The sequence below is a fragment of the Sorex fumeus genome, unplaced genomic scaffold (genome assembly GCF_029834395.1).
Source record: "Sorex fumeus unplaced genomic scaffold, SorFum_2.1 ptg000026l, whole genome shotgun sequence".
Taxonomy (NCBI): Eukaryota; Metazoa; Chordata; class Mammalia; order Eulipotyphla; family Soricidae; genus Sorex; species Sorex fumeus.
The window spans coordinates 4,750,080-4,771,326 of NW_026606083.1; the positions used below are offsets into that span (position 1 = coordinate 4,750,080).

The 21,247-nt window shown below is 38.6% G+C and overlaps 1 protein-coding gene across 3 annotated transcripts; it reads right to left on the minus strand.

Annotated features, from left to right (window-relative positions):
• Positions 1-982: 982 nt before the first annotated feature.
• On the minus strand, positions 983-14,549 carry SULT1C4 (sulfotransferase family 1C member 4). 3 transcript variants are annotated; one of them, XM_056114662.1, is made up of 8 exons: positions 14,421-14,510; positions 14,150-14,341; positions 8,614-8,739; positions 7,638-7,735; positions 6,751-6,877; positions 6,448-6,542; positions 2,681-2,861; positions 983-1,233 (listed from the first exon to the last, which is right to left on the minus strand). In XM_056114662.1, exons 2-8 carry the CDS (start codon positions 14,301-14,303, stop codon positions 1,118-1,120), a joined length of 897 nt encoding a protein of 298 aa, XP_055970637.1. In that variant the 5' UTR covers positions 14,304-14,341; positions 14,421-14,510; the 3' UTR covers positions 983-1,117. The 3 variants fall into 3 exon arrangements, with proteins under 3 accessions (XP_055970637.1, XP_055970636.1, XP_055970635.1); XM_056114661.1 differs by having other exon boundaries at positions 984-1,233; positions 14,150-14,388; positions 14,478-14,549; XM_056114660.1 differs by having other exon boundaries at positions 984-1,233; positions 14,150-14,470.
• Between the last annotated feature and the right edge of the window lie 6,698 nt (positions 14,550-21,247).

The following is a 21,247-nucleotide window of genomic DNA, read 5'->3' on the forward strand; positions in this document are numbered from 1 at the left end:
GAAGCCTGCCTCTGCGGCAGGCACTTGTCTTCTCTCTCTCTCTCTCTCTCTCTCTCTCTCTCTCTCTTTCTCTCTCTCTCTCTCACTCTTTCTCTAGTTTGCTATCTCTCTCTCATTTTGGGTATTATGATTTGCAATACAGGTACTGATAAGTTACCATGTATATCCCTTTCCCTCCTTTCAGGATTCAGTTCTTATCCAGTGACCATTTCTAACTATTATTGTCATAGTAGTCCCTTCTCTATCCTAGCCATCCTCCCCCACCCCTCATACCCTTCCCTCCACATGCACACTGTGACAAGCTTCTAATCGTGGGCTAGTCTTCTTGGTCCCGGTTTTACTGTCCTTGAGTGTTAGCCTCATCCTATATATTTTTTAGGTCCCACAAATGAGTGCTGTCATTTCATGTCTGTCCCTCCCTCTCCTTCTGACTCATTTTGCTCAGCATGATACTCTCCATGTCCATCCATTTTTAAGTTACTCTATGGTTATTTTGATACCAAGAAATTGCTGTAAGAGGCTTTCTCTGAAGCTCCTCTTCTCTCTTGAACAAGTGTCTCACTTGCTTACCTTTACATTTCTTTGCTTGTTTCCACTCTGGAAAAGCCTGTGCTCTTTCCAACAAGCACTCCTACCTCTCTCTTTCTCCTCACATCTTTCCAAATATGTTTCAATAAAAGTTCTTGTCTAACCAGAAAAAAAACTAGACACTTTTAAATATTTTAGTACTCATAGTGCCCATTCAATAATGGAGTGTTAGTACAGTAGGTTAGGGCACTTATATGTGGTTGACTGGGTTTGATCTCAGCACCCCATATGGTCCCCTGAGCACCACCAGGAGTGATTTCTGAGTGTAGAGCCAGGAGTAATCCTTAAGCACTATCAGATACGGCCCCAAAGATGATATATATGTCATATATACATATCTATTTTTAATATTCTGACAAGTTATTATTGATCTATTGAATACCAAGTAAAAGGAAGATAACAATGATATGTTGATTATATCTACTAATTTATTGAAACTCCCTCTACCTGAATACAATATGCGTTCTGATTCTGATTCTTTATTACCCTATATATTGAATAATGAACGAAAAAAATTTCATTCTTCTTCTTACTTGAGTTGGAACTGGAAAGTTAGCCTTGTGTCAGCCATTTTCTTCTTGTAGTCCTCATCAAATACCTCATTCTGAGCCACAGTGAAATGATTCTTCCAGTCTCCAACTGCCCCTGAAATAGTCATATAGGAGGGTGAGTAATCATTGGAAAATTTTGTGCTTTTCTAATCTCCGGTTTCTTCGTTTCTATTCCACCTTCCAGGAAAAGCTACTGGCAGAACAAAAATTATTACCCTCATTATCCAACCATTTTCTCATCCTGAAGGAAAGAATTTCTTAGTTCTAATTGTGAATCGTGGACAGCTTGAGCCATCTTAATGGGGAAAATGAGAAAATAACATGAAAATATCTATCCTGAAGTTTTTTTTCCATCTTTCCCTTGACTTCTCACACATCAAAAATCATGATAGTTTCTATGCCAGTATCTTCCAAGCTGTAGACAGACAAAAGAAAATCTCGTTTTTTTAAAAAAAATTGTATTAGTGAAACACTATAAGGTACTGTTGTAGACTTACAAATTTTTGTGTTTGGGTTTCAGTTATACAATGATTGAGCACCCATCCGTCCACCAGTGCCCATTCTCCAACCTCCAATGCTCCCAATATCCCTCCACTCAATCCCCCCCATCCCACCCCACCCCTGTGGCAGGACATTCCCTTTTGTTTTCTCTCTCCTTTTGGGTGCTGTGGTTTGCAAAAGAGGCATTGGGTGGCAATCATGTTCGGGCTATAGTCTACTGTCAGCATGCATCTCTCATCCAGGGAGAATCCATCTCCTCTTAAGGAGGACTCAGGTACGCTTTTAAGGAGAAAAAAAGGAAATGTCTATATTCTCCTGTTATAATCCCATTATTTTTCCAGATTTCTTTTACTTCAAATTGCTTGCTTTTATTTTGTGTATTAATTATTATTTATGCCTAGAATAGAATTTTCCTAATGGATAGAATTTCTGTGATTCTTATTCACTTCTCTGAAAATCACCTTTGTACCTGTTACATAGTACCCAATCAATAAGCATTTCTGAGTGAATAAATCTAACTAATAGGGATTCAGCAAATGAGTTCTTTATTCCATCTGACTTTATTCTATGTGTTTTCACCTTATTTGCCAGAATTTTGGATGGAATATGGGGATGAACTGAAGGAGTAAAGACACCAAATTCATAATACATTTGTAACTAAAACAGTTATCTATGTTTACTTAAGTATTTCTTCCATTATCTTTAGGTGTTATTTTTCTTAACTATATAAGCTAAATATTCACAAAATTCAAAATATTGAATCTTTTCATTTTACCATTTTTTCTTTTTAAATTTTGTTTTTTCCTTTCCTTCTTTCCTTCTCAACTCTTTTTTCCTTCCCTTATTCTTCCCTTCCCTTCCTATCTTTCTCCCACACCTGCCTATGCTCGGAGATTATTTCTGGCTCTTCTCTCTATGATGGGTGGTGCTTGAGGTGCGAAGGATTGCTCTGGAGTTGGTTGTATACCTTAAGTTCTATCTTATCTCTTAGACCCCAATACCAGACAAAGATAATCACAGCCAAAAGAAAATGTAAAAACCTTTTCTCATGAAGGGAGAAATACGGTGATTCATGATCTCAGTAGGAATTGATGAGTAGTTTGCCATTGGATTCAGCTTCATAACGTCAAATGCAGTGTGATGGACAATTTTATCTATAGTTTTATCATCCAAGTCCTTTCCAATAAATTTTGCCAGCTTCTGAATTTCATGCTTTGGGTTCTATAATCAGATTAAGAAAAAATCAAATATGAATGTAAATTAATCAGTTAAAAATAACAAGTACCCAAAGACAACAGAACATTAAAGGTGGTCTATAAAACTGAGTTTACTGGTGGTGAAGGAGGAGGGAGGGGATGGGCATGAAACTGAGAAAATGAGAAAGGGAAGCAAACACTCTGGTGGAGGATGTGGTGTTGATGTTGTATGCATGAAGCCCTATCAATTCACAATCTTGTAAACCATGATGCCTCAAAATAAGACCAAAAATATATGTGAAAAAAATGAAATCAACTGATAGTAATCAGTGGCATAATATGAGTTAAACAATTTTAAAATCTTACATGTGATCAACTTTTCAGAAATGATTCATTTTAGTATAATAACTCATATATATTTATTACTAAATGGGAGGGCTGGAGCAATAGCACAGTGGTAGGGCATTTGCCTTGCACACAGCCAACATGGCCGACCCAAGTTCGATTCCTCCGCCCCTCTCTGAGAGCCTGGCAAGCTACCGAGAGTATCTCGCCCACACGGCAGAGCCTGGCAAGCTACCCGTGATGTATTCGACATGCCAAACACAGTAACAACAAAGTCTCCAATGGAGACGTTACTGGGCCCGCTCGAGCAAATCGATGAACAACAGGAGGACAGTGACAGTGACAACATTAATGCATCAACAGAGTAGTGTTGGTGAAACATTTAACACATAATAATACGTAGTTGACTGAGACAAGAGTTGTTTCCTAATATCTTGCAAGTCAGACATGGGAACACCATTTCTAAGGCCATATCCTCTGAGTATTGCTCTGATAGTTATTGTAGCTGAACATCACTTACATAAAGTTTTGCTACTCCGAGTTTGAAAACATACTTTCTTATACTGTCTCCTTAGTATTCGATATGCCAGACACAGTAACAACAAAGTCTCCAATGGAGACGTTACTGGGCCCGCTCGAGCAAATCGACGATCAACGGGAGGGCCTTTACCTTTACCTAGTTTGCCATATCTATGCATAAAGAGCAAACTATTCCTTTATACAACTCTCTGCCATAATATTTCTTAATGAAATGTCTATATCTGGGATTCTGTCATTAACTAACTTTCTGTGATTAGCTAATCCTGTGATTTGATTACTCTCTCAACTAAAATAGTACATATATCTGAAGGGTATTCTTCATGGTATGAATAATTAAATTATCCTTTAAAAAAGATAGTTTTTGAGTCATACCTGGAAATGTTTCAGGGGTTACTCTTGGCTCTAAACTCAGGAATTACTTCTGGTGGTGCTCGGGGGTTGATCTGAGAATTGATCCCTGGTTAAGAGTGTGCAAGTGGTTACTGCACGGCATCTCTGGCCACAGAGTCTCCTTTTGTACACTTTTCCATCATTTAGAGTCTCTTAACATTTTTGGATCAAATACAGAAGAAGGAAATTTCATAATGACATTTTTTTTTTGCTTTTTTGGGTCACACCAGGAGATGCACAAGGGTTATTCCTGGCTCTGCACTCAGGAGTCACTCCTGGCGGTGCTCAGGGGATCATATGGGATTCTGGGAATCGAACCTGGGTTAGCCGGGTGCAAGGCAAATGCCCTATCCACTGTGCTATCTCATAATGATATCAGAATGGTGGCTGTCAGATATGGGAATGGGGGAGGGAAGGGAAAATTGGCAAAGATGACCAAAAAACTCATGAATTAAACAAGTCACGGAAAGGCAGTGTGCAGCATGGTTAAGATCATCAGTGACACCAAATTACATATTTGAAAGTTGGTAAGAGAGTTTGTTTTAAAAGTTCTCATGAGAAAGAGAGAGAGAGAGAGAGAGAGAGAGAGAGAGAGAGAGAAGAAAAGCACCTACACAGAGGCAGGCTAGGGGATGGGATATAGGGGGTGGCAGGAGAGAAACTGGGGACACTAATGCTGGGAAAAGTACGCTGGTGGAGGGATAGGATGGATGTTTATGACTGAAACCTAATCATGAGCAGCTTTGTAAGTGTCTATCTCATAGTGATTCAATATAATTTTTTTAAAAATCATGCTAAATAAGAAAAAATAAAAATAAAATAAAGTTCTCATCATAAGTAGAATTTTGTAATTATGATTGTTTGGTCGATCAGTTGTGGGAGCATTTAATAATATATACTAATGTCAAATAATTATGTGGTACATTTGAAACTAAAACACAGTATATGTCTATTACATCTCAATAAAAACTAGAAAAATGATTTTTACTCTATTTTATAAAAATCAGTTTAGCACAGCGGTAGGGCATTTTCCTTGTGTGCAGCTAGCCCGGCTGAGCCTGGTTCGATTCCTCCGCCCCTCTGGGAGTGCCCGGCAAGCTACCAAGAGTATCTCGCCCGCATGGCAAAGTCTGGCAAGCTACCCGTGACGAATTCAATATGCCAAACTCAGTAACAACAAGTCTCAAAATGGAGACGTTACTGGGCCCACTGGAGTAAATCGATGAACAATGGGAGGACAGTGCTGTGCTTTATAAAAATAGCTGAGAATTCACAAGTCATTAATAACTGCCATCAGTGACTGAATCTTCAGTAATACATCTATGCATCTATCCAAGCCTTTTGGGAATCTCACTAAAGCACACTGATTTAGCAGATCTGGTGTGGACTATGAGATAGTCCTAGCCTGAGAAGCATCTTTGGGACCCCAAGGTTTTCAATGATAAATTCAGAAGCAGAAACCATAATTCTTTATGTATTTCTGTCTTTAGTAGAGTCATATCAGGTCAATGAATAGTTGTCATTTACTATCTACAGAAATTATAACTAATGATAACTAGTAGTTATCCAGATAAGTTCCTAGGGTAATATATATTACTATCTCTTTACTTATGTAAGTCTAGTAAGTCTCTAAGAAGTCTCTTCATCATGAATAATCGCCATTAATAAAAATAATACTTTAATATTTGTGAGTCTTGGTTTACTAGTACCTTCCATTACAACATAATTTATTAAGCTGTTTTGTTAAAACTATGGTGTTCATTATAGGAGTACTATATAATAATTACTGATGAAAAAACAGTGTACCCTAAAAAATTTTTACATTTAAAATTATAAAAAATATTTCCTCCTACACAGAATTAAGAAAAAATGTTTTTAAGGAAAAAAAAAACTTATTTTGCTATATTTGCCTATCAGAAAATTATGCATTGGGGCTGGAGAGATAGCATAGCGGGTAGGGCGTTTGCCTTGCACGAGGCCGACCCGGGTTCAATTCCCAGCATCCCATATGGTCCCCTGAGCACCGCCAGGAGTAACTCCTGAGTGCAGAGCCAGGAGTAACCCCTGTGCATTGCCACGTGTGACCCAAAAAGCAAAAAAAAAAAAAAAAAAAAAAGAAAATTATGCATTGTTGTACTCCAGGTTACAGGAAGTTGTAGAATAAGAATGTAATGTATCACCTTTATACAATGATGCGTGGACAAATAATATAAAATTAAATACAACAGTTTACTGTTCCTTATTTTAATGTATGAGTCCCCACTGGAGTCCATAATTATGACTTAAATGCTGTATGGTGAAATACAAACATGTGAGATATACTATCAATATACTACCTTCTTCATATCTTCATAGAAGAGGTAGAGAATGCGGTGTGCATCTTTGGCTTTCCACCATCCTTTCACATGGTCATGCCAAGAACCCCAGCACACTGCAAAATTAGACGAAAAGTCAACAAGTCATAGAAGTCCACCAGCAAATATTCACTGAAAGCAGAATTCCTGAAGAGGGGGAGACTGTTATACTGATGTTTCTGTCATATTTAAGAAGGTAGAACCCTTGCTTCTATAAATAAATTATTCATCATAGAGCATTTGAGGATTCTAAGAAAGAAAGAAAACAATACTGAATTCTCTTACCTTTTCCAGTCAGAAAGCTCTCAAAATACTCTTCCCAGGTTCCTGGATCAGGAAGTGCTCTATTCATCCTTTGGAAATGGTAATAAGACACCATATTGTCCTTGGGATTTCTAGCTACATAGATTATCTGATAGGGTTTAGGTGGGGTTGGAATGAGAAGAATGGAGAGACAAAAACAGTATTAGACCTATGTATGGCTATGCATTACATACGCATTTATTCCATAGCTGCTTTCTTTTGATCTTGGCTTTACATTTTTAAGTTTAAATGTAAACTATTTTAAAAAGTCACTGTGATTTACAAAGTTTGTTGATAGTGGTGTTTGAGGCATACAATGTTCCATACCAATCCCACCATGGGTGTGATTCCATCCACCGATGCCCTCAGGAAGGGCATCTTTCTTTCCCACCCTCTGGACTGACTCCTTTACAGGTATATTTTAATTTTTGGTTTTTGTGAGTTTGGGGATCATGCTTGCAGTATTGTTGTCGTCATGGTTTATATAGATACCTCACCTCTGCACCACCTAGGTGCCTCTGCCCTTGCCCCTATTACCTTATTTTCACCTCTTCTTACTTCTCTCAGTTCCTTTCCTTTCCTATTTTAATTTCTGTACTCTAGAGTTAAGGGTAATCTAGGTATCCTCTGTTTGATATCTTGCATTCTCTTGTCCCATTATAGAATAATATACTACAGTAAGTGAGATTATCTTGTATTTATCCTTTGATCTTGGCTTTTTGTGGGAGTTAGAAAGAAATCATGTCAATGTGCATATTCACTATTGTGAAGATGGGAACCCTTCCTTTCTTTAATAACAATGAGGTGTGTTCAGAGGATATTGACTTAATAACACAGAATCATTCTAATGGATAACTTTTGTCCTTTACCTTACAATTTTTCTCCAGAATGGATGGTGGCAGCAAGTGAATAGGAAGATGTGTTTTCAGGGTCCGTGGTGAGGGCATTTTATTAGCCTGTTCCAAACCTGTAAAATTGATTTTTGATCATTTCCCGCAATTTTTATCTATTAATAATATTGCTGCTTCCATTATTACCACTAAGGAATATTTCAAGTCAACTGTAAGAGCACTGTAATGGTCTATAGATCTTAATATGTCTGTGAATGAAAGTTTGGGCAAGAACATTACTAAATTGTAAAACAATAAATGAATCTATTGTTTATAATTAAATGAACAAGAATTTTAAAATTCAGATATTTGCACTAAGATCATCTTTTTTAAGCTCAACCATATGGAGAAAATTAAGTTCTAAATGTAGAATCAAACTGCAAAAAAAAAAAATAGAAATCCCATTAGAAAATGTTCAGAATAGAGTGATGACCAGGTATAATTAAAAAAATAAAAGTTACAAAATCCATCAATAGTTATTTGCCTAGAGTTAAAAAGAATTTTTTCAAAGTGGGGTATTCTTTGCTTTTTGATATTAAAAAAAATTTTCTCTTCACTTTCCTTTGCTGTGATGACTATAAATTACCAAATGCTTGACTGTTCCACTCACACACTTGAGTGTGGTGCTTGCTGAAGGTTTCACACTTAGTTGTGGTGCTCAATTTTTTATTGCAGTGTTCATACATGCCTGGTTTTGGTGTGCTGAGATGCCATTTGTTTTTGTGTACTGGTGATCACAAATTACAGTGTTTCCAGGATTGTACTCAGCAGATGGGAAGGGGCTTTAGGTCAAAGCCCACCTAATGCGTATCAGTGGCCTAAGGTCTGTAACTCGGGCTCTGTACCATTGAAACTCTGTGACATTTTTTAGATAACATGAATGTGAGAACTAATTTTATGTAAAATCTTAAGTGTTTATTTAATACTACAGTCAATTGTGGCTATTTATACTCACCAGAGCCTAAGGATGGGACTATCCACTCGATGAAAGGAAATCGTTTGTGAGTAGGAGCTCGTTGGCTCTGGTCAACATCACCTCCGTTTTGTATTAAGTCCACTATCTCTTGAGTCCATGTTGTTCCTTATTTCACATGTAAGATGAAGATGCATAGAGATTTATTAAACTGTAGTTCTTAAGATATGATAGGTGTTAGAAAAAGATCTATATAAATTTTAGAGCTAGGTTTATAATGCAGTTCAGAAAGCACCATTGTTATTGATTTATATTTTATTATAAGAATTGTTATACAGAGACTGCTGTTTGAAGGGAATATTGGGTTGATAATGAACTTTTTTCTGTTGTGACCATTAATTCATATTTTTAAAGGTTTTTATTTATTTATTTATTTATTTTTAATAGTGAGACATCATGAGGTACAGTTGCAGACTTACACATTTTTGTGCTTGGGTTTCAATTATACAATGATCAAACACCCATCCCTCCACCAGTGCGCATTTCCCACCACCACGGATCCCAGTATCCCTCCCACCCCCCAGCCCCCATCCCACCCTGCCTCTGTGGCAGGGCATTTCCCTCTCTCTCCTTTTAAGTGCTGTGGCAGAGACTGGCCCATATCCACAAGAACAAAAGCAACCGGTGCTGGCGCGGATGTGGTGAGAAAGGGACACTCCTTCACTGTTGGTGGGAATGCCGACTGGTTCAGCCCTTTTGGAAAACAGTATGGATGATTCTCAAAAAAAAAATTAGAAATTGAGCTCCCATTTGACCCAGCAGTACCACTCCTGGGAATATATCCCAGAGAGGCAAAAAAGTATAGCTGAAGTGACATCTGCAATTGTCTGTTTATTGCAGCACTCTTTACAATAGCCAGAATCTAGAATTCATATTATTTTATTGATTTAGTTACACTATTCTTGGGCTGGAGCGATAGCACAGCGGTAGGGCATTTGCCTTGCACACAGCAAACATGACCGACCCGAGTTCGATTCCTCCGCCCCTCTCGGAGAGCCCAGCAAGCTACCGAGAGTATTTTGCCCGCACGGCAGAGCCTGGCAAGCTACCCGTGATGCATTCAATATGCCAAACACAGTAACAACAAAGTCTCCAATGAAGACGTTACTGGGCCCACTCGAGCAAATCAATGAACAATGGGAGGACAGTGACAGTGACAGAGTTACACTGTTCTTTAAAGGACCTTTCTCATCAGATTTTGATCTGCAGTAAGTTTCTGGATCCCTCTGTTTCCCAAGCATGCTGCCTGAATGGAAGACACTAAATATACTGAGTTGACAGAGTGAGTAAATAGTTGGAGACTGGACTTGATAGTAATCTTAGCACTTAGTTTCCACATTTACATCTTTCTCTATTTTACCCTTCTCAGGGTTCAGTCGGTAAAAAGTGTATTCCTTAAACTCATTTGCACCAAGATTCTGAACACCATTCAGATTTTGCCAATAAAATGCATTGACATGATATTTGGAAGGCAGAAGAGAGGTATAATTCATCCTTCCTAAATAATGGCAGCTGCTGGTGAACCCAACAGATAAAATATTATAGAGGTATCCCCTATTTGTCGTTTGAAACCAAGAAATTGAATCCTTATTGTGTCACTATCTCCCAGCTTCTGTGGTTTCTGTATACTGCTGATCCTTGTTGATAGTTATTGACTTTTATCTCTTGATAAAGACCTTTGGCATCAGACATTGTGATACAATCCATGTTGGAAGGATGTTTAGTAATTGAAGAATGTTTTTCTAAATCCCAAATCTGGCTGATCTACATTCTCTGACATAACTTTTCATTATAGACTCCCTTTTTTTATACTCTCAAGTCAGTGTTTTTACAACTATGGGGGGGCATATATTAGAAAGCTATCAAAAATATTTTATTTTTATTTTCAAAATTGTCATACCATATTTGATAGGGTTCAAATATGGTAACACCTACAAGGGTGATTAGAGGTTGCCCCAAAAGCCTCTATCCCTCTCGGAAAGACTGGCAAGCTACCGAGAGTATTTCGCCCGCACGGAAGAGCCTGGCAAGCTATCCGTTGTGTATTCGATATGCCAAAACCAGTAACTACAACTGTTCTCATTCACCTGACCCTGAAGGCTTCACCGACATGGCAGCACTGAGAAGGATGAGAAAGGAGAGGCCGACAAAATCTCAAGGCCGAACTAGGCTACACAACAAAGAAAGACAAAAATGATCGTCTGTACTTTCAATGCACGTATGCTAGCATCAGATGCATCCATTGAGGACCTGATGGTACAAGTGCGAATGTTCAAGAGATGGGCTGGTCACGTAATGAAATTTAAAGACGACCGCTGGACTAGAGCTATTACTGACTGGATTCCACAGGATGTCAAAAGACCGCATGGCCGCCCACCTACCAGATGGTCAGACTTCTTCGTCAAGATCATGAACGATCGGTTTGAGGCTCTTCATGTTCCCAGAGCGAACAGATGCCATTGGGCTACACTAGCACGCGATAGGGACAAATGGAGACGTTACTGGTGCCCAGTCGAGCAAATCGACGACTAACGGGAAGTTAAGTGATTAAGTGATTAAGTGATTTTCAAAATCAAATTTTGTTTTATCTTTTTTATTATTCGACCAATGCAATAATTTACCTTCTTTAGTAAAAGATTTGCTCGAGCGGGCCCAGTAACGTCTCCATTGGAGACTTTGTTGTTACTGTGTCTGGCATATCGAATACTCTCGGTAGCTTGCCGGGCTCTCCGAGAGGGGCGGAGGAATCGAACTCGGGTCGGCCATGTTGGCCGCTTGTAAGGCGAACGCCCTACCCGCTGTGCTATCGCTCCAGCGATTTAATGAAAAGATTGCATTTTTCATTAAAAAATTATTTTACTTGTTTGCAAATAAATAGTTATTTATAGAAGGGACCAAGGAGTGGCAAGAACCTTGCCCGGCCAGGGACTGGCCCTCAGAAGTCCCCGTGCCAAGACTGCATCTGTAGCCTAGATTAGTTTACATTTTCTGGAACAAACTCATTAAAAATATTTTTTAGCTTTCCGTCCAAATAATGGTAGCGCTATTTGTGCTCATTTTAGATGTTTATTCTGAATTTAAAGCCTTGTTCTAATACTGGTGTTTATTGAAGCATCGCCAGAAGGTGGAAGATGAGTAGAATGACCGCTAGAGGAGTCAGTGATTTTGTGATGATTTTTTCTTTGTTCATTCAGAGTCATGAATGAGACTGCAATAGATGAGGCCCTTTTCTTGCTTGGTGCCAATTCCAGCAGCGCCCAAACCTGCCCGGAGTAAACCAGCCTAGCGTAGGAATGTTGGATCAGCAGTCAGGTTCTGGTGTTCTCATTCCTGTTTGCATCTAGTAAAATACAGTGATCCTAATGTATAAGGTTTTTTTTTTTTTTTTGCTTTTTTGGGTCTCACCCGGCGATGCACAGGGGTTACTCCTGGCTATGCACTCAGGAGTTAATCCTGGCGGTGCTTAGGGGACCATATGGGATGCTGGGAATTGAACCCGGGTCAGCCGCATGCAAGGCAAATGCCCTACCCGCTGTGCTATCTTTCCAGCCCCAATGTATAAGGTTTTGATGATGGCTAAATATTAGTTAGTGACAAGTATTTTGAGTACGCTTTTTAATTACTGAAGCTCCATTAACCCTAGAACTAGGAAAAGTGTAAATTAATCAAATAATTTTTTGGAGGCTAAGAGGGGCACACCAAGTGGTCTAGGGGGTTACTTCTGTGTACAGGGACTCTGTAATGCTGGAACTAACTGAAAGCTCCCTCAGGCTAGACACATGTTTGAACTATTTTTTTTTTGACCAATGAACTAAATTTTAATGTTCATTTATTGCAGGTAGAAAACAAAAACATTAGACATACTGAGAGATGAGGGTGGTATACAAGCAGTGGTATCTGATCCTTACCAATGACGATGCGATAGGAATAATTGGAGACAGGGTAAATAGGCCGATGCAAGGGTTTTTTTTTACCCTGAGAATAAGGGTAAATGAAATATTGTGTGGGCCAGACCTGATAAATGACCTAGTAAATGCTAAAAATTATGGTCATCTTGAGTATCCTGCCTGTCTCAGTTTAACATCTTGTGGTCTTCAGGCTTAACAACAAAAAGTATATCTAGTACTTGATTTTTCAAAGAACATATATAAGCAATTGTAAGGTCTATAGGTCCAGAATTCATGTAATTCCATATTTCAAAAAGAAATTCATATTTATTTTGACCATCCCAATTTTTTATGATCTAGTATTTGGACTCAAGTTAGTCTTATTTATAAGACAATTATTAAAACAAGCATGTATATTCACATCATACAATTGTGCAAAGGTAGAAATCAGAAGAGCAGTTCTCAGACACTGTGGAGCATGGTTACAGACACTGGTGCAGACAAGACCTGACCTTGCAAAGCAGCCCAGAAACAAAACCTCGCAAGAGGGAGTATCTGGGCAAAGTTGGCAAGAACAGGGTGTCAGCCAGCACCGGGTGCTCTGCCTTGAGCCTCACTTGACCTCCTAGTCACATGAACCCAAGACACAGAAACTGTTACGTTTGCTTAGCAAGCCATCCTAACTGCAGCACCTAACCTTGATTGGGATTCGACCAGGGCAAAGCAGAGTTGGACAGGTGACAGGCCAATAATGTTAAGCTTTCTGTGATTGGACCATCCTTTAAAGCTGAGACCCCCTATAAAATATGTGTGTATTTGACAATAAAGTGAACAGCCATCAACTACTCCCAGAGGGTGTTTCTCCTAGTGCCCATTATCCTTCGCCCTACATCTGCCCGGACCCAGTGCACAACATGTCTGGGCATCGTTATGGGGAAAACTATTCCCCAACAAGACACTGAGCTGGAAGACATTTGGGGACTTCCAAGAGCTTCCCTAGTGAAATCAGTCATATAGAAATCAAACTCTTCCAGTTCTTCTCAGGTCAGCCTTTGTATCACCTTTCTACTTCACACAAACAAATAGCTTTTTCTTCAAGATCTTCAGTTGGGATCAAATAAATCAGTGGGGTCAGCCCTTTTATTATTTTTTTAATTCTTTTTTTTTCGAGGCAATTTTTTTTGTTATTTCCCTCTTGTTAAAAATAAAGCCAAAAGCAACAATTGGAGGGAGGTGGCAGAGATTCTTCTGGGCTAGCTTTATTATTTTTTAAAGAGAATCATTTTATTTATTTATTTATATTTATTTTTATTAGTGAAACACCATGTGGTACAGTTGTAGACTTACAATTTTTTGTGCTTGGGTTTCAGTTATACAATGATTGAGTACCCCTTTTATTCTTTAGTGACTTACTTTTACAGAAGTATGCTCTACAACAAAGGAAGAACTAAATCCTCAAAATTTGTGCATCATTTAAACTTTCTTGTAGTTTTAGTTTCTATAAGTGGTTTGTTACAAATCTATCTTCCTAGTAAAAAATTTCCACTCAAATTCATATTGGTTGTTTCATTATTAGTGCATATTCCCCACACTCCCATCTCCTTCACTTCCCACTGTCTCCCTCCACATACCTGCTTTAGGGTAAGTAGAAATAAGTAGATCATCAGGCTTGGCTTGGAAGTTCCAAATTTGATCCCAGGTGTCACAGGTAGGTGTGGGTTGAAGAATTCCCTCAATGTAGTCGACAGTCATGCGTTCTGTTCCGTTAAATTTCAAATTTTCCATTTTTTAGGGCCTTTAGTGTCAAAAATCAGATTCTATTCCTGTTCCAGGTAAAACACAACCTCTCAGCACAAAGCTCTTTCCTAATCTACAGACAAAGCAAAAACTCAAATCACAAACCTTTCCTGGGCATGGCCCTGTGAAAGCAGGTAATTAAGGGGAAAGTTAGCTACAGACCTACTGGCTCCGAAGTTCTGCATTGTTTAGAACTTCGTACTTGGGTGGTTTCCTAATGAGCTTCCGCCTCCTCCCAGGCTCTGCGGTTACATAAACCAGAGGCTTGCGTAATTCCTAATGGCTGTGGCACTGTTTAGCCTGAATCCTGTGCTCTTTCAATTTAGGAATAATTAATTAAACCACCTTGTTTATATCTTATCTTTGTGCTCTTAAAAAAGTAATTTTTAGACACTAAGCATTTTTTTTGAGAATATTGAACTAATAAGTGGAATTTGCCCTTGGAATTGTGAGTTAACAGTGTAACTTTCCTGAAGGACTGAAAGGAATGTTCTCTAGACTGTTAAAAGGGAGACAACACCCAGGAATGGCTGAGATTAGTACCAGGAATTTTGCTCCATGACTTGAAGGCCAGCCACATATGCTAGGTGAAAAGGAAGCTCAGATAGAGAAGAGAGCACCAAATAAAGGGTGTTGTGAAGACCCTCCCAGGGTGGGAGAGACATGCTAAAAGTAGTCTATAGACCAAACATGATTGCCACTCAATGCCTCTCTTGCAAAACACAGTACCCCAAAAAAGAGAGGGAGAACAAGGGGGAATGCCCTGCCACAGAGGCAGGGTGGGAGGGGGGGTTGGGGTGGGAGGAATGCTGGGACCTGTGGTGGTGGAGGATGGGCACTGGTGGAGGGATGGGTTCTTGATCATTGTATAACTGAAACCCAAGCACAAAAATTTCTAAGTCTTTAACTGTACCTCATGGTGTTTCACTAATAAAAAACTTTTTAAAAATTTTAAAAAAGTAAGTTGTAGCACAAGGTCTAAAAGAGTCAGTTCCTGTTATTTCTGAAGAGTGAAATAAATTTCCTTCCTTGTGAAGACTATTCAGTACCAACAGTAGTCTCTTCACAACTTTTAAAATGAATATCATTTAAATAAAAATAGATGAAAACAACCATGGAGTTACCTAAGACAAGATACAGACCCACCTGTTTATTTATTAATTTATTTTTTTGGAGTTTCTTTCCCAGGCTCATGTCAGAGTTCATTGTAATCCTTGCTTTCCTGAAAGTGGCGCTTATTTATCCTGCTTTCCTTTTTAGTTGGAACTGTTTCTGGCTTTTGATGTTTTTTACTCCTATTTCAGCCATACCTTCTTTTCTGCTGACTCCCCTCTAAAACAGGGCCACCTCCCTTTTGGTTTTTAACTTCAAATTCTTATGATACCCTACCCAGTTGCCCTGCCTCTTCTTGTGATATCAGTAAGACCGTATCTGGTCACGGTGTGTTGCCTGGCACAAGTTTCAAAATCCCTAGGAAATTCTCAAGTGATTTGGGGATCTTTGTTTTTTTGGATCTGTGTCATCAGCCACATGATATAACTGTTCTCTAAGCACTCTCCCTTCCTTTGGGAGTGGGATGGAAACTAGTTCTGCTTAAACAATTATCTGAGTTTATGTCAGAAGGTAACTCCTGATTGGGTGCTTATGATAGAGTGTGTTTTTTTGAGGGGTGGGATGGGGCCACATTTAACTATGCTCATGGCCTATTCCTGGCTGTGCACTCAAGAATCATTCCTGGCAGTGCTCTGAGGATCTGATGTGGTGTTAGGGACTGAACTCATGTCTAACGTTTGCAAGGCAAGTACCCTACCTGCCATACTATCACTCCATCCCAGGAAACAGTAAATATCAACTAGCTTTCTAAGTGGGTTCTTGCAAATTTGTGTGTGAAATTAGCACACAGAACACCAGTTACCTATAGAATTATAGTTCTATTATTTTACAATTTGACTAGGTATGCTCCTGTTCATGGATATGGTCTCTGGTCTCATTATGTATGAAGTTTTTGTTGTACCAAGTCCAGGCCATTTACCAAGTCCAAACTGGTATAAGAATAACCAGGGACAGGGGAAGTTTTGAGGGGTGGGAAGGATAGGGGGGAGGGGGACTTTTATTTGCTCTGAGAATAAAGATGAATGGAATGTCCCAGAAACAGACCTTACAAATAGACAAAATGATAGCCATCTTGAATGTCCTACATTTTTTTCTTTAAAAGATTTTTTTTAACTTTTAAATATAACAGCTATTTATTTTGTTTTGTTTTGAGGCCATACCTGGTGATCTCAGGGCTTACTTTGTGCTCAGGGATCACTCATGGCAGGGCTCAGGGGAGCATTTTTAGTGCTGGGGATTGAACCTGAGTTCTGCAACATGCAAAGCAAGTGCCTTAACCCCTGTATTATCTCTCTTGCCCTACATTAAAAAAATTTTAATTAGTTTTAATGTAGAGAAAATCCACAACTATTGATACAATTCTAGAATTGATTAGAAAACAAAGCTCCAATATTAAAATCAATAAGTATAAATAATCAATTTATGTGAGATTGTTTTATCTGATCACGGGGTTGTTAAGTCCTTGTCTAAGGATGTATTAAACTGTTACTAGTTCAGCTGTCTATTTTTTTTTCTTTTGATGCTTATTGCTACCAGGAAATAAATATTAACAAAAAGTAGCAAGTGGGATATATCTATATCTTCTTTCTTTCTTTCTTTCTTTCTTTCTTTCTTTCAAGAGAGAGAGAGATTTGGAAGTTATACTGGTCTCTATTTTCGGATTTCCTTGCCAAGTCTCTCCAAACCTGCATGTGCCTCATAGACCAGATATAGCTGCTTTCAAAAATTAGCAGCCTAGGACAGCAAGAAGAAATGTCAGAGAGAGCACCAGAAACTTTGGCTATTAGGAAGATTCCTCTAGATGAAGAGGGGATAATGACTTCTTAGTGTGTGATCTTGTGACTAACTACAGTGATAGAAACACAGTATCTGCTTTCAAGAGATTTGCAGTCCAGTGAGTACATAGATACATAAGCAATCAGTTACAGTGTATTTTCTTTAATAAAACTATGGACAGAGTATGCTAGAACATTGGAGAAGGAGCACCAAAGTCAGTCTGAATGCAAGAGAAGTATTTCTGAATAGAGAAGACATTTAAATTGATACTTGAGGGTTGAACTGGGGGTTGGCCAAGTAGACAAGATAAGGGATTGATATTCTTTTTTTTTTAACATCTTAATTCTACTTCTTTTATTTATTTATTTTTAATTTTTTTTTTATTAGTGAAACACCATGAGGTACAGTTGTAGATTTACAAATTTTTGTGCTTGGATCTCGGTCATACCACGATCAAATACCCATCCCTCCACCAGTGCCCATTTTCCACCACCAGGATAATATCCCTCCCCCCCATCCCCCCATCCCCCCCTGCCACTGTGGCAGGGCATTCCCTTTTGTTCTCTCTCTCCTTTTGGGTGTTTTGATCAGCAAAAGAGGCATTGAGTGGTGAACATGTTCAGTCCAGTCTACTTTCAACCTGCATCTCCCCTCCTGGGAGGATCCTCCAAACACCCTCCACTTGGTGTTGCCCTTTCTATCTGAATTGTCCTTTCCCCTAGAATACCCGGCTGGCCTCTAAGTTATGGAGTAATTCTCCTGGTGTTGATCTCAGCCATTCTTGGGTATTAATCTCATATTTTGTTACTTTATAAGGGATTGATATTCTTGATGAAGGAGCTAGCATGTGAAAAAACATGGAGAGATCAGGTTAAAGGGGCCAGTGGGCAGTGTTGCTAAAAGTATGGGGGGTGAGGGTAGAGGAAGAGAGGACAAGGAGCAGGTCCTTGTTTGTCTTAGATATTGCATCTTATGTTAGATACTGGTAATAGGGTAATAGGTAATAGGGATTGAAGAAATTTCATGATGGCAGCATGTGTTAACGTAACATTTTACACTAATCCTTTAAATAAGGGAACTGATTTGAATTGACAGATCAGGGGAAGTGACAGTTTAGAGAGATAAATTAAATGTCTTTGTTTTAGAGAGTAAAAAGTAAAGTAAGGAGGATGAAATTTCACTTGTCTCTGAATGCAGAGTCCAGGCACTTATGTTTCACAAAGCCTGGAGAGAAGGAATATAAAAGAAATAATTGTTCCCCTCTGAAAGCATATCTCCTAATGCCAGGTCAGTGTTACAGCTGAGTTTTCACTGCCTCTGGAAGATTCATCAAGTAATTTAGAAGTGCTCACACTGCTAATGTGGAAGCCATTCAGTGAAGACAATGAAGTTAACCACATGTTTTAGAAAGCTTTAAAATGAAGCTGAAATAGACAGCTATACAAAGTGTTTGCTTAGACTGAATGATTTACTTCAAGAGGTAACTATGTAACTTGTATGTTGGTGTGGGCACTATCTAAAAATAAAATGAAAGCTTTTGCAAAATGTCACAAAAAGTCTTTAAAAGTCAGGAGATAGTTAATTGAATTCATAAAAGCTAGCTATGTGACAAATTTATTGAGTCATCAACAGTGGAAGTTTGATCCTGGAAAATATGCAAATAATTTGTCATTGGTAAAACCTGGACATGTAAAACAAGAGGCATATGCTAAAACCAAAGTCCTCTATGGAATTCGTTTTTCCTTTGAGTCCCTTGTTTGAAATTGTAGACTATTAGTCATAACTCTCTCGATAATAGTAATTGGTTCATGTCTCAAACCACAAAGAGCTTTTCTGTATAAAAATAAAAGATTAAAAACATATGGTCTTTATGTTGGATAACTGATTAGGCAACTTTCTATGTTCATACAAGCATACAAAGAATGAAATGCAAATAAAATTGATTCATACAAGGAATGAAATGCAAATAAAATTGATATTCTTTTATAGAAATATTCATCTCATATTTAAAATATGGTATCCCTCAAGTAGATTGCTCCATAGCTGGAAGCCTGCCTCATGAGCAAAAGGGAGAAGGCAGCTGGAATAGAGAAGGGATCACTAAGAAAACGATGGCTTGAGGAACCAGTCGGGATGGGAGATGTGTGCAGAAAATAGATAAAGGACCAAACATTATAACCTCTCAGTGTCTGTATTGCAAACCATAATGCTCAAAAAGAGAGAGAATATGGGGAATATTGTCTGCCATGGAGGCAGGGGGAGGGTGGGAAAGAGGGGGTTGTACCAGGGATATTGGTGGTGGGGAATGTGCACTGGTGGAGGGATGGGTGTTTGATCACTGTGTGATTGTAACCCAAACATGAAAGCTTGTAACTATCTCACGGTGATTCAATACAATTTTTTGGAAAATGGTGTCCCTAATTAAATCTTGTTCTACTTTTTCCCATCAATTGAAAGTACTGAAGTCCTGACACAATTTTATCAATATCAATTTTATCATTCATTGAACAAATTATTTGAAATGTTTCAATACTTACTCAAATCTCAATGCTTTCCCCCTTCTCTCCTCTTTTTCTCTCCTTTTACCTCCTTAAAACTTCTTGTCTCTGCAATGCATGAATTATCAGGTGAGCCCTTGTCCTGGATTTACTGTGTTGGGATGTTTACCTGTCCAGATGTCTCCTGTTGCTGCTCTCATAGCAACAAGGATGAGGTAAAAATTAATAGGATAGTTGGGACCTGTTCAATTCCCAGGCATAGGTCATTATTTCCTCATTCACATCTTAAGACTTTGGAGAATTCGATAGGGAACTGGCAAATGTTAAAACTATGTAGAAATATGACAGAGAATTAGTAATATCAGCTATATTTTAGTAATGATTCGTACCACTCATATGTTCCCACTTACCTATATGATTCCTGATTCCAGAAAGCAAGGTATATTCACGGAAATTCTAAATGGAATGGGCATCAAACTCAGAAGCATGACAATGGAAGTTATTTTTAATGGACAGACATCGCATTTTTTCCTTTATGGTTTTTAAGTATAAAAAATTTAAAACACTTTTTACTGAGGTACAATTGCAATAGAACAATAAATTAATTTCAAGTAAACAGAATGACTCAACATTTATACACATTGCAAAATGATCTCTCCAATAAGTACAATTAATATCTATACCAATATATAGTTACAAAGATATTTTTCTTATTTAAGAACTATTTTTTCAATTTTATTTAAACACTGTAGTTTACAAAGTTTTTCATGATTTGTTACAGGCATTCAGTATTCCAATACCAGTCCCACCAACCAGTCAACCAGTGTGACCTTCCCTCCACCATTTTCCCAACCACCCCTAAAGTCTGACCCTTCAGCAGGCTCAAAATAATTTATTTCATATTGCTTGTTACCACTAAATGGCTAATGGAATTATCAATTTGTTGTGAGATGTTACTGGTGACTGCTGGAACAAATCGATGAACAATAGGAGGAGTGCTACAGTGCTACTTTAGTAAAAGAAAACTCATGAAAATTGTTTTATCTCACCATGGGATATTAAGTCTTTGAGTGTTTACTAACCTATTGTTGCTAGTTGAGCCTTTTGTGTTAAGTGTTTGTTAATTGAACCTAGTTGGCTTCTATGTTACTTTCCCATCTAATTTGGTGTGCTCCTACTTTGATTATCAGTATTATAGAGTTTGGAGATGTGTAGCCGCATTTGCAGCCCTGTGAAAATCCGGAATATTTAACTAAACAGTGAATTTGTATGGTGGGATGTGGACTTGGCTGCTGGGGCTTCAGAAAGTATGGGAGGGTGAAGGGAGTCTGTTTGGCCCCCACTCGAAGAAGGTCCCAGAGTTCTCTGCCAAAAAAACCCTGTATACCTGAAAGTTTCAGCAGCTTGGCACCTCTGCATGGAGCGTAGTGGTGAGGTGGTGGAGGGGGGCCATCAGCATGGTAGCAGCTGTTGGGGTGTGAGAGAGGCTATCGGGACTTTGACAGGCGAGGGACTTGATCTGACTGCTTCCTAAGGGCACCCCGG

What these genes read in the sequence shown, in the direction of transcription:
- SULT1C4 (XM_056114662.1), bottom strand. Translation starts at nt 14,303, where the DNA reads ATGGAAAATTTGAAATTTAACGGAACAGAACGCATGACTGTCGACTAC. An exon ending in TTCTGGAGAAAAATTGTAAG is followed by an intron (nt 6,878 to 7,637) that starts GTAAAGGACAAA and finishes AAACCCTATCAG; the next exon opens with ATAATCTATGTAGCTAGAAA. An exon ending in GAGCTTTCTGACTGGAAAAG is followed by an intron (nt 6,543 to 6,750) that starts GTAAGAGAATTC and finishes CTAATTTTGCAG; the next exon opens with TGTGCTGGGGTTCTTGGCAT.